At 42.7% G+C, this 13,905-nt stretch overlaps 1 protein-coding gene across 1 annotated transcript in view; it reads left to right on the forward strand.

Annotated features, from left to right (window-relative positions):
* LOC117500252 (receptor-type tyrosine-protein phosphatase mu-like) overlaps positions 1–13,905 on the forward strand; it is a 154,319-nt gene that overhangs the window by 121,032 nt on the left and 19,382 nt on the right. The window contains 3 exon segments of the mRNA XM_034153057.1: positions 4,197–4,284; positions 5,240–5,316; positions 9,648–9,684. Of these exon segments, the coding sequence (XP_034008948.1) occupies positions 4,197–4,284; positions 5,240–5,316; positions 9,648–9,684 (202 nt within the window).

The following is a 13,905-nucleotide window of genomic DNA, read 5'->3' on the forward strand; positions in this document are numbered from 1 at the left end:
TCCTGCACAATGATTACTCTTACTTTTTGTACATTTATCTGATCCTTTTTTAGTTTTACTTAAGTAAGATTTTGAATGCAGGACCTTTACTTTTACTTAAAAAGTATCTGAGTACTTCTTCCACCACTGATCTGATCCGAGGCTTCATCTGTGGCCCGTCTCTGTGTCTCTTTCTCTGTTTTTGCACCTCACAGCAGAACAGTTTTGTTTCTGCCCAGATGCACTTTTATGATAAATTGTTAATGTACCCCGTCTCAGTGTGTTTACGGTGTGATTCCTTTTGTTGTTCATCCGTTCCTTGTTTGCAGCGGTGCGTGTGTTTGTGTCAAATGCTGCTGTCCCAGTTCCCCCTCAGAGACTCAGCTGTAGCCCAACGTGAAATGCTAAATTCCCCCCAAACGAAAGAAAAGTGTCTTCAACATACGCAGCTGTTGTAGCTATCCGTGTGTTAGCCATGTCCCATCCTTCATCTGAATCGGGTCCAATCAGGCTGCCTGCTGCTCTCTTAAGACTGTTGTCACACAACAGCATTGGTAATCTGACACCAGGCCTCTCGCTGACACCAAAACAAAAGATTTCGCCCCAGAAGAGCATCACTCTCATTTCCTCTCATTAGTGCGGGAGGCTGGCAGGGCTTGGCGGCCCTCCAGCCTCCTCTCCATCCCTCAGCTCCACAGCAGCCTGCCTCTCTCACCCTGATGCCACGCTGTAACACACTGGCTTCAAGCAAATCCTCCTTTTGAAACACCTCGTCTGTTTCACTCCTGTCTTTCAATCTGACATCACACTGGTCTTTCTCTCTGATAGCAATTTTTATTCTTACATTATCTGTCTTTCTTCATCACCTTCCCACATCGTCCTTCCCCTTCTCCTTTTTTTCCATTACATCTATTTGTTCCTGAACATATTGCCTGTTCCTCTGAAGTCCTCTCTCTTGCTTCATCCCTTTTTTCTAATTGACTTATCTTCACCTTATTTCCTTGCTTCCCTCTGACTCTCTTCATTCCCCTCCCTGCTTATTTTCACTATGTGCGGGCCAGATTTATCAGTAATTAACTGCCCACTTTCCCCCTCATGACTCCAGAATTAAATAATGCTGCCTCCCATTGCTACCTGCAGCATCAGATCATTGAGGAACTGAAGTGCTGTGGGCTGCCCTCTGGGCCTAATCCATTATGGATAAAGATGTGTTGGGTTCACGCGGCCGGCATTGCAAGGATGCATTAAAGTCAATCAAAAGGAAGCCACAACAAACTATTGGCCCCGTCCCCTTTCCCTATTGTCACTTAGCTGAGGGGCTCATTCTCACTTTGCTACAGCGATTCATCTGTATGTTGTGTTGCTGTCTTCTCTATATCAATCTGTCTTAAGGTTAATGCCCTTTTTTTAACGTTTCTTATTGATGATGAGATTGGAGCCCCTTGCACCTCTAAACCTGTTGACTTACACTGTGCCATATCTCTCTCCGACCCATGCTTCTTGTTATTCTGTACGTTAACTTTGGATCAGATAAACGAGGTAAGCCTATACTTTTGGTTATTTATAGTTTTTTTATATTAACGTGTAGATGATATCACAAACCTGATATATGGTGCTTGTTGGCTGTTTTCTTAAAGCCCTGTGGGATTACATCTTCTCACATTTATGATCTAATCTGAAAAGGGCATTTACCAACAGAAGCTATGCAACGTTATTACCAAAGCCTTTGGAAGTGTACAGATGATGAAATGTGTGAAACAGTGACATTATTATTTTACTTTTGTCTCTGTGAAATGTTTTTTTCAGAATATATGATATCTATAAATACACAACAGCTCATGTTTCTTTATGAAAGCTTTTCAAAAGCAACAGCAACACCATTAATGAAAAGAAAGAGTTGGAATAACTCCAAAATTATTAATTATATATTTTGTAAGATTCACTCACAGTAGCATTTTACACTGAACTAGTTAATTACAAATGTAGGTGTGGGTCTACATATTCATTAGTTTGTTTCATTAGCACAGAGCCAAACCCACCAAATCCCAAAAATTAATTAGCAATTTGGACCAAACAGATGATATGACTGTTAATTGGAAAACACCATGAAAAAGGCACACTGAACAACACATCCCACTTTTCAAACTCTTCTATCTTGTATACTTCTCAAAAGCTTTATAAAGCCATGTTTTATAAAAAAAATATATATACAAGACCGTTTTTTGCATGTCCAAATTCTTCTGCACGTTTAGTTAGCAAACTGTAAATGTTAAACAGGTTTCAACTGCTTTATAGATGTTATGTTTCTTGTTTTCAGCTATTTTAAGGGGGATTTGTTGCTTCAAATTATTCATTCAGAAGCAACGCACTAACTCTGCTGCTTCTTTTTGTTACCATCCTTTTTCTACCCACATGGTGTGTATCGTTTGTCAAGTGCTCTGTTGTCGCTTTACTGTATGTAGGTTTTCCCATAGTGATTGAATTCAGAGAAAGTCTCATGCTTTTCACTAACAGTAAGTGGTTACGGACAAAGAAACAGACAGACTGTGCTGGGACTGGAGTACAGCAGGTAGTCTGTCATTAAAAACACACCACGTTGGATCTGAGCCAATGGGAATAATTAGTGGATGGTGAAACACTACCTGCAGATGCACGAGAATGAAGTACAACACTGACCTTTTCTGCAAAATAGTTTTTTACAGATGGAGCCAGCCGTTGTTTTTCAATTACTGTCTGATGAATTTTAGGCAGCCAATTATTCCCAGTGTGGGTATAAAGCCTTTAAATCGAGAGCCTTCATATAATCTCTCCCTCTTGGGACACTAACTACTTTATCGACATCATTTATTTTTCTGAATCCAGCCTCCAAACAGCCTGAGGAATGAGACCATTGCATCTGAGACAGGCAGGGTCACTCATTTTAAGGGAGAACTATTATAAAGTAGCCCAGTAACGCCTCTCGGCTCGAAGATGATTTGTCTTCACATGCTTGATATTAGACCTGTATCCTTCAGAGTGACAGAGGGAGCGACATTGGCCCGTGCACTTACTCAAGACATACTGCCACGGGAGGAGAGGCCCATATAATCCATCTCTGAGACATGCCTCCATCTTCTCTGGAAGGATGGGACATCTTTTTAGCATATTTAAGCTGTTTCTCAGGGAAATCACTAATCCTTAGGACTTAATACAGGAACGTGTCCTTGTGCGGTGTCTGAAAGGCCTTTTATTTGCTAGACAAACGGCCTGCTGTAGCTCCGAGATGAATGAAACCGTCAAGTCCCAGAACACTGATGATTGAAGACAATGCCTCCCGCTCTCTCAGACCGGCTATCAGTATTAAAAGGAGCTCTGCAAACAATCTGTTTAACCTCCGATAAATGCTCGCCAATCTTTACTTGCAGATGGTCTGCAGTCTAATGTATTAGCAGAGTTTTTAAATGTGCATTAGCTGACTATCAAAAAGCCAGAACAATAACATGTTGTTGTCCCGGCTAGTCTGCTCGGAGCCACCCCCCCCCCCCCCCCCCCCCCCCCCCCCCCCCACCCTTGCTGAACAGCGAAGGACTGGCAGTGGAGATGTATTTTCATAATTTGGCTTAATTGTGCCTGGTGTGCCATCAGAATGGAAATCTCCCCAGCGAGAGATGATAAATATTTCATGAGGGTAATCTGAGCGGAGCAGTTTTTTGATCTGCAGACGATGAGCTGGCTTTATTTTTTTCCCCGCGACGAGCTGATTGAGTTCTTCAGATGAGGCAGACAGTGAGACAGTGAGACAGACAGTGAGACAGACAGACAGTGAGACAGACAGACAGACAGACAGTGAGACAGTGAGACAGACAGACAGACAGACAGTGAGACAGACAGTGAGACAGACAGACAGACAGACAGACAGACAGTGAGACAGACAGACAGACACTGCTGTGACAGAGCAACAGGGGGAGAGGTTTGAGCGTGACACCCGCTGCCTCTGCCCTAATGGCCCTCGCTGTTTGACACGGCTCCCCAGGTTCCTCCACCTTCCCTGTGTTTCACGTCCAATAATGATGTGGATATATCTCTCCCTGCGTCTTCCTTTTCTGTTGCCAATGCTCCATTTTTTTTTTTTGTAGATCTGCAAAAGGGAGACTGTGTTCTTTAGCCTGGTTATCATTTAGAGTGCTCACACATGACACCATATTTCATCTCGCCCTCTCTGTTTTCTGTCTTTTCAGAGCTTTTTTGAAGGACAGTCTGCGCCATGGGACTCTGCCAAGAAGGATGAGAACCGCATGAAGAACCGATATGGGAATATTATTGCATGTGTGTACAAAGCACCTCCTGAGCGCTCATGAATTTGTGTGTGCCGTTCCCATTCTTCCGGCTGATTTATTGGCCAGGCTTGTGACTCTGGATAACTATAAGCTGCTCAAACAGAGTTTTATTATCAGCCAACGAGAGCAGCTTTGACCTTTCCAATCTACTTTTATATTCATCTTCCCGCAGTGTCTTTTCAGTTATGAGAAATAATCCATGCAGCAAATGGCACATAACATGTAGCCTCTGCAATGTTTATCAAAATGAATTTGAATTGAATATCACTATTTATTCATATTGCCAATCCAAAGTTGTCTCAACAGTTGAGCTGTAATGCAAATTGGCTGATTTACCCTGATTGGACAGTTCAGCTAAGTCTCGTTAAGCACTGCTATAAGAAAAAAATTACTTTGAATTTACTTAAGAATGCAAATGATATATTTAAATTACCACTAATTTAATCTGTTCGAAATAAAGATGGAAATGAATGACACAAAATATATAAATATAGTCCAGAGTCGAGGCTTGGATCCCATTTCACAAATCCATGTCACCATATATATTTGTCCTTATTCCAAATAATTGTATTGCAGTTTGGCCTATCATAACCATTCTCACTGCTGGTCTTAATCAGAAATAGGTTTTTCATCAAGCTGTAAAGTCAAGGCTCCAAAAATATAGGCTTAATTTTAAGTTTTTGCTATTTTCATATCCGGTTTTAAACTTAAGCAGCATTATTGTGTTTGTGCTACAGGCTCAGGTCACATGACAACAGCCATTCATCAGCCTCAATGCTTTTCTCCAGCCTGTTTTTATCTGCACCGCAGCATAATGCCAGTCTGATCACTCCTCCATCACCACTTTCTGTTTCCCTCCCTGTCCCTCTCCCGCTTTTCTTCTCCTGATGCCCTCGTTAATATGATTAATTCAACGCTGGTTTCTTCTTCTGCCTCTCTTCCAGATGATCACTCCCGTGTCAGGCTGCAGGCCCTGGAGGGGGAACAGAGCTCCGATTACATTAATGCAAATTACGTTGATGTAAGTACACACACCAGCCAGGGCCACCAACGCAAAGGTCAATGCGCTTCCTCTTGGGGAGAGAGAGGGCGCTGGTGCCGCCGTTGCAGGGGCCCGAGGGACAAAGCTCTGCCTGCCCATCACACACACACACATACAGAACCAGACAGACACACACACACACGCACACACACACACACACACACAGAGTGCCTTTATATTCAACTTTAGAGGGCTGCTGTATCACTCTTTTCATTGGATATATTAAGAGGAATGAAGATCAGAGGCTGACAGCGCTGGGAGAGAAAAAAGGCAAACCAGCACACGGGGGATACTGAGGTTATAGTTTTGGACTTTGCTTTGAACAACAGCATGAACGCTGAAAAAATGAGGAGGAAAAGGGAAGAGTTTCCATGGATGATTAATTAGCTTTGTTATGGATGGATAAAACTGAAAAAAGACACACAAAGAGAGCACAATACGGTGCCTCGAACGTCACAATCACAAGCAGCTTAATGGAAATTGCATAAAATAACAACATTAGTATGGCTACCATAAGTCCTCTGCTTTATTTACATGATAATTATAATAACATTTTTTATCCATTAAGTGAAAGTGAAAACTCTTCATACCTAAATGACAGGTCATTTGTCTTTGCTTTCAATAACAGACAATATTTGTGACACAAAAATGATTTATTTTTTTTATTTTCTACCTCTGTAGCCGAGGTTCAGTGAGGCAACTAATTGGTAAAGTTGTATGGATCGTGGTTAAAAGAAACTAACGGTCTCCAATCTCAACGTCTTCATACACAGACCACACACATCGATCTCTTACCTAAAATCATTTCAAAGCATAATACAAAAGTCACACATCTGCTACCTTTTCTGCAAGGTCATTATTATTATTATTTGAGTCACATCTGGCCATTTGCAACCAGTGTCCACTTTTCAGTGAGGATGTTCTTGAAATATGGCAGAGCTTTTGTTCCGCCTCACTCTGCTTCAAGTCCACAAAAGTCGGCAGCCTTCTCTTCTGTTAGACACTGAAAACCCCTCGCGCACAGACTAGTGAATCAAAGTAGACTCAGCAGTTATCTACAGAGGTTTCGTTATACATCTTACCTCAGGAGAGTACTTGCAGCACAGCGCTAACATGCACTTGTGTGACTCTACAGTAAGTAAAAGTCATTAAACAGTGGCGTGAGACATGCCTTTAGTTGAAAACCGATCCAACCCACTTAACTCACACAATACCGAAGCTGTGGTCTGACCTGATTTGCTGTTGATCGTAGTGTTAATAGCAGGATGTGACCAATCACAGCAGCCTCTCTGAGCAGATGCTTCCACTCCATGTGTAATGGCTTGGTGATGTACCTGACTCTCTAAGTGGTTTCTGCTCAGGAGAGAACTCTAACTCTGTCTCCCCATCTTCTTCTCTCCCGCCCCTCTAATGCGGTAATTTGTAATCTCTTGTTACGCTTTCAAACATAAATTCATAATGCTAGGTGTGCCACGGCGAATGCAGGGGGCTTAAATTATTTACCTTTCCCCACTATTCAGTTTATGGCCCATTATGCTGCGAAAAGGGGCGCTGCGGAGAAGACTCTCACAATAGAGAGCGCCCCATTATAAGATAAGAATACACGCATATTAAAGAAGGGCTCTGATTGAAAAGGATTTCCGCTGCTCTGCCAGCTTCATTGAAAAAGTACTTAGTAGAAATGCAGGCAGATGGGTAATGATGTTTTTGCTCTTCAGAAAGCTTTTTAACCCATCTAGAAGCCTGTCCTGCCCAATAAACTCTTATGTGTAGAACATTTCCCACAGTGTTTGTTATTATACTGGCGATTATTTCGAGTCATGTACGAGTAAGCAGAGCTGCTGGGGTATGTTTCTTTTCTCTGCAGCTGATTGAGCATTTTCATAAGCATTCAGGAGGCAGAGAAACTCAGTGTAATAGCCTGTTGTCTGCAGAGTTGTGTTTGTGTGCACACGGGGCACAAAGAGGATTGCCGGGGTTGTGCACTGTGTAGTCAAATAATGCAGGGATGTGCTACTGAGTTTACCATGTGCACAGAAATGTATCCACTCGGGTAACCGTAGCCCTGTCTCCCTATGATGACATGTATGTACAACAAATTATTATTAGCAATACTTTTTATCAACATAAGAAGGAACCATGTTTGCAATTTAGCTTTTATTGAACTTAACTGTTAACTGCTAATGCAAAATTGTAATGCCAGATCTGTGAAATGCTCTCCATTAACACATTGTGTTACTGCAATACTCCTGACACTAAAGCATGATCACTGGTTTATGGTCTTGTTTTGTATCTGTTTTGGCAACCTCACTGACTCACTGTTAATGATCATTTACCCAAACCAGTACACACTTTAATTCAGAAATATGCACAGTGTACATTTGTCTAGTGGCGGTCTACCTTTTTGGTTTATAAGTTCTTAAATAAATCTACTACTTTATCGTAAGTATCCTAATCCTACTGTCATCACGGATCACGGCTGAGCATTGACATTTTTTCTACTCAGACTTAATTTGAAGCCTGAAGAGTAACAAATATCCAGAGGCAAGAAAAATGAGAGAGCAAGTTTGACTTTAAATCCATCAGGTAGTTTGGGAACCACTGATGGGCAGATAGGACAGCTTATAATGCAGAATCCACCTTAAGGCCCTTGTAGTTTAAGTTTATATGGTGCATTGATTGTGCATAATCACAAAAAAATGCCATAAATTACCAGAAACAGCTGACGCTCAATAAATCTGGGGCTCTCAGCGGCCCCTAAGGGTCCGGGGCCTAAGGGCAAGTTCTCACTTTGCCCTTTTACTTATCCTCCGTGTGACTTCTGCGTAGCATAAGGATGTTACTCTTTGCAGTGAACATAATAAGCATTTATATTTTATCCGAATTGTATTTGCCAAGTATTATATAAACTTATTTTCTATTGTAGGTGATAGAGACAGTACCCTAGATTTGCAAAAAAAAAGTGGGCTATCTAATGATATTCAGACTGGAAATACAAATTCATGCCCACGGGCAAAAACACTCCATGCTGCTTATTTTAGACATTCTGTGTCCCGCTGTTGCTGGAAAGAATTAATGTTAATGATAATTGTGATAAGCAATGCAGCAAAATACAGAGAGCATAGCACATATTTAATTCCCCTTTAGTAAATCACACATCCCTGGAAACAAAGCCTGTTCAATTAATAATTTCAACATGGACTTTTCTACATTTTCTTCTGTGTCTTGATCATGAAGAAACACTGTTATGCAGCTAATGTAACATGCGTCTGAACAGTCCATTTATAGTGAGCTCTACTCACCTGACAGTCACTGTCAGGGCACTCCTTTCTTCCAGACTCTCCCCCCCTCTAATCCGACGGGCGTACTGGGCCTCCACTTTACTTGACAGAACTTACATGAAAGCACAAACAAATCTCCTCCTCAGTCCAGAGATAAAGAAGTCATTAAAAATGGAGGACAGTTGAAAGAGCCGTGGATGAGAGAGAGAGTGAGGGAAATATCCTTTGTGTCTTTCTCCCTTCATTGGAGGAGCGTTAATCACAGTCCAAGTTAAATTGAATATGAGTGAGATAAGCAGAGCAGCAGGGGTGTGTGGAGGGGGGTGGGGGGAGACAGACAATCAAGAGGAGGCAGGGCCGGGGAAGAGCCTTTAAGTCCTAATGTTTTGTTTCCTGCCTCATATCTCTGGAGAGAAGACAAGGAATTGGACAAATAAAACTTGAAGGGATTAGAGTAATCCCTGAGACTAGGGGCCTATTGTGAAGATCAGTGCTGTTAGTTGTATCTTGGGGATTATCAACACTTTGGCTGCTTACTCCAGAGGTGTGCTGCATATACTGTAGAGTGTGTGATGGAGAGTGTTTGTTCTTCCTGTATCCAGATGCATCCATCACAAGCTAACATTTTCCTCCGTCAGATGTTCAAACAAAGAAGTGAATTGGTGTACAGTAGCAAACAGCTGGCAGCCTGACAATGCACACTGTTTCTTGAGAGCGGCGCACACATTTATCAATGATTCCTCTTAAGGTGGAGCACCAGTGAAGTAAATGTTTGCTGCAAAAACGTGACATCTAAAATAAGCAACAGCTGCTAACTGGTCTCCCATGAAGTTTTAAATATGTTCTGTGGTTTGTGATGTACAAATGAAGTGAGTTTGCATGAAAAGGGTCAACCTGCACCGTCAGAAAACAGACTGAATATCAGAGACAAATGTGTGATTTTTAAGATGTAATGTCTGTCCCCAAAACAGCTTGTCTTTGACGAGTAGGAAGAACAACTGACTCTTCTCTCACTTTGTCTGTTCTCAGGGCTACCACAGGCCAAATCACTACATCGCCACTCAAGGTAAGAATAAAACTTTGCAAGAGCTGCAATGCACTCTGGGTTGTATTGAGAGGGCGGGGAGAATTGAAGTCTGTGTGTTTGGGGCGGATGAATGTGTGCAGGTGTCTCTCCGAACATCCCCATCGTTGTTTACATACGCTCTTGAAAACTCCTCTTTGATGCTCAGTCAAGTGTGTGTTCGGGGAATCTGGTACCGCTCAGTGCACACACACACTCACACCCACACACACACACGCCGACACACACTTACGGACCTCTGTGCGAACAGAACAGCACGCTTCCTCTCCTCCTCTGTCTCTTCCCTTCCATCGGTGGTGTGGGAGCGATTAATCAGGCAGTCTGGGAGAAAGCTGAATAAATAAATGGATTAGCTGACATGTACAGGCACATTTTGTCACTGTGTTAATCTGGCCGGCAGATTCGCAGCGCGAGGAGCACTTACCGTGACCCTAGAGGTTAAGTCTGATTGATGGTTAATTGTTATGAATTTTGCGTCGAGAGCCTCACTCCCACACAACGGGGGCTGCGTGCATGGGGATTTTTGCGTACCACTTTAGAGGAGAAAAAAAAAATCAGTGGAGGGAGAAAAAAAGAGAAAGGCAGAGGCGTTTTTGCGAAGAGGCCTTAATGGATTCACAATCTGCTTTGGCGGAGCTGGGAGTTGCATAATTACCTGTTTATTAGTGCATTGCCTCTCTTCCTCAGTGTCTCAATTAAAACAACCCTCTGTTTGCTCTTACTTCAGGAAGAGATGGCATACCAATCAGGCAGTGGCCGCTCAGTGTGTCTGCCTGTATGCTCAGCACCTGATATACACTGACCACAGAGTCACCCTTCAAAACTAAGCCGTCCGTCAAGTGCCAACCCTCTCCTCTAACCCAAGCGGCAAACTTAACCATTTTAACTGGATTACTTTGACTTCTATAATTATCCTGAAGTCATTAAGAGCATGGCATATTCCATTTAAACATATTCATATGGAGATCAGCAGTCGAAGAAGCCCTCTCCAAGATGAAAAGCACAAGAAGCCAAACGTGTTTCCATTCAAATTAATTAGCGCCTGTTTTCTCGTTGAGCTTGCATAATAAGTGCTCATTTTCCAACAACAGTATCGCAAGCCCTCTGTAGAGCCATCCAGCACATAAGAGGGGAGTTGTGTGTGTGTGTGTGTGTGTGTGTGGAAACATCTGTATTCTCTGGGAGAGCGGGCGCTTTTATAATTCATCATCGGCTCCAGCAGACTGACAGGAAGGAAGGCTCAGTCTGCTGACACTGAGCAGAGAGCAGCAGAGATGATAGGAGCGCACACACAGACGAGTCTCTCTCAGTCAGAAAAACTGCATACTGTAGCACCTGAAAAAAGCACCTGGGCATTGGCACAGTTGGCGAAAAAAAATTTTAGGAAGTAGTCTCTTCTCTTTCCCCAGTAAAGTTTTTCAGTGAGTGACACTTCAACTCATGCCCATTGGGACCAGCGGTAGCTCAGAAAGTGATGACATAGTGCTGGATAAGCTAAAATATCTTACCCATAAATTGGTTGTGGGGGTGGTTTAGGATGTGCTTAATATGGCAGACGGGTGGCGTAACGTTGTCCCTGTTCTCTTATGCTATAAACTACAATGACACTCATTACTTTGGGTTTTATTGATGAGTCCCTTTGCTCCGTCAAGGTGACAACGGCAGGTAGAACAGCTGTCACTCCATAAAAGCCTCATCACCTCAGCTCCGCTACTCATTATGTAGGTCATTCTCTCATCCAGGGATTTTTTTCTTTGCTGGAGGAATACCACAACTGACTCTGAGTAATTCAACGCCAGCCACAGCTCACCTACTTAGCGAAATTGAGCGTGTGCATGCGGCTCAGCCCTCCCAGTTTGCCGCCTTGCCTCTGTCCATTTTTATGTCCTGCGGATCATTTAAATACCGATCAGACATGAGCTTCCTCCTGGTGTAGACTGTGAATTACACTGAAGCCGGGGTGCAAACGGCTCCGATAAGTCCCTGCATCCTCCTGGTGATGTGGAAAATATTCATGATGTGGCGAAGGGTTCAATTTCATCAAGCGTTCCCCCTCTGGTCTTTTCCGCTCTTCCCTCCCCTCCTTCACAAGCACCAAATGTCACCAGCATCGCAAAAGTTTTATTATTTACAGGTTAACATCTCAAAGCCCACCGGGGGCGGGGGGTTGGAGATGGAAAAAAGAGAGAGAGAGCAAATCAATGATAAGTGAGTGTACATTATGCCAGAGTCTGCTGCATGTAATATTAATGGGCAAGAGGGAACACAGCGCCTGTGTGTTTGTCTGAGAGTGTGTTTGCGCGCACGTTGATCGGGAGTGTTGCGGCGTACCTGGCTGGGGGACTTCTACAGCTGTCACACTCATCGCTTCTGAGGAGGAACAGGCCCGGTCCCAAAACACAGCGTCGGCTGCAGCAGCATCAGCACTCTGACAGCTGGAAGTGAAGCTTCTACTGGTGTACTTCCTCTGTGAAGTGCCTCCTCCAAACTTCTTCAACTAGACTTCACGCCGCTCGTAGAAACAGTGCTCTCACCGCGTAGTTCCTCGAGTGATCTCTCAAACCAATTTCTTTCTTGAACAACTTAAAAGGGCAAATGTCATGCCTGTTGTACGAATGGCAATTGCTGTTAGTTGTGGTGAGAAGACATGTCAGCCCAAAAGTGTCACATTCAATAGAAAACATGAAGAAATATGAAGTGACTTCATCCTTAATTCCTCTCGGCTGCAAGGCATTGGAGATGGAGCCTCTCCTTGCTTAAAACCTAACCTCAGTGAATCAGCTACTTTTAGCTAAATTCGACCCATGCAATGATCATAGTTCTTTGCAAAGGTACACATACAAATTGCTGCCACTCTGACCATACTGTCCTGATTTGAACTGTCATTCTATTTCTTTCATAGAAACACAAAAGAACGAGCCTTTAGAAAAATCCAATTTCATTCTGATCATCACTATTGTTTGTGTTTGAGTCGGTGCTCGTTGTAGAAATGGCAATTGTTGTTAGTTGTTATGGTGACAAAACATGTCAGTGGGGCTGTAAGGTTTGTCACATTCAGTAGAAAATAAAAAGCAATGAAATTCAGCAAGCCTTACTGTAATTCCCCTCTAGAGGCAATGAAATGGTGATTATGCGCAAAAGACGCAACTCTATTCTTTGTACTACACTTTACGAAAGTACTTGCAATTGCTGCAAAACCATAAGTAAGTAAGTAGGCGAGTAGTAAGCTAATTTTAGCAAGTTGATTTACGGAAGTACCCCACTTCAACGGTCGTAGTTCTTTGCAATGTGTACCAAACACATACAAATGGCCGCCACTCTGATTATCATGCTATCTAGAGTTGAATGGAAAGGTCTGCTCTAATGTCATTCTATGTTAATGGTTGAAAAAGTAGAGAATGAGCCTTATAGATATCAATTTCCTTCTTGTCGTCACCATTGTTTATGTTTGTGACCATTTTTTTCTTATAAACCAATTCATCAGGTGCCAAACTCACTCGCTTCCTAACTTGTCATCAAGTTCAGCACTACTTACCGTCTGCTCTTCACCTATTTTGCATCTATTCGTGTATATGCGAACATAAATTGGCTGGCTGAAGCTTGGCAGGAGCCTCACATTGGATGATTTGCCACACAATGCCAAGTGTTATTGTATTCCTGAAGTCCTACACACCAGCTGTCCTGCTTCTCAGTCTTCCTCTCGCAAACTTCTCAGCAGTGCATTTCCTCCCTTCGGGGACAAGTGTAGGAGGAAGCCGAGTGGGTGGTTCAATCAGTTATTGGAGAGGCTGGTAGTGACTGGAATTGGAGATTGAGGTCTTGCAGTTACAATCGAGACAAAGCACCTTCTGCATAGCAGCCGAAATGTGGGAATAAAAATGGAAAATATTGAGTTTTGTTCCAAAATGTTGAGCTATCCAATTTGGGATGGAAATAAGTGAGCAGAAGTTCAATTCTTAATTTAACAAACATCAACTGTTATTCTCTGCTAAATGTTTCCAGAGAAAATGGGCTGGCTGCAGAGACATGATTGTGGGGATCATTTGGAGTCATTTATCTTTTTGTTCTGCAAGAAGTCTCTCAAAATTCACTGCACAGTTTGGCAGAAATTGATTTAAACTATGTTGCATGAGGCTGTGCTTGAGTACAGTTGGAGGATAGACCGTTAAAAAACAGTTTAGGCACCACAGAAAGCAAATCAAA

This window comes from Trematomus bernacchii, unplaced genomic scaffold (assembly GCF_902827165.1).
Source record: "Trematomus bernacchii unplaced genomic scaffold, fTreBer1.1, whole genome shotgun sequence".
Classification (NCBI taxonomy): domain Eukaryota; kingdom Metazoa; phylum Chordata; class Actinopteri; order Perciformes; family Nototheniidae; genus Trematomus; species Trematomus bernacchii.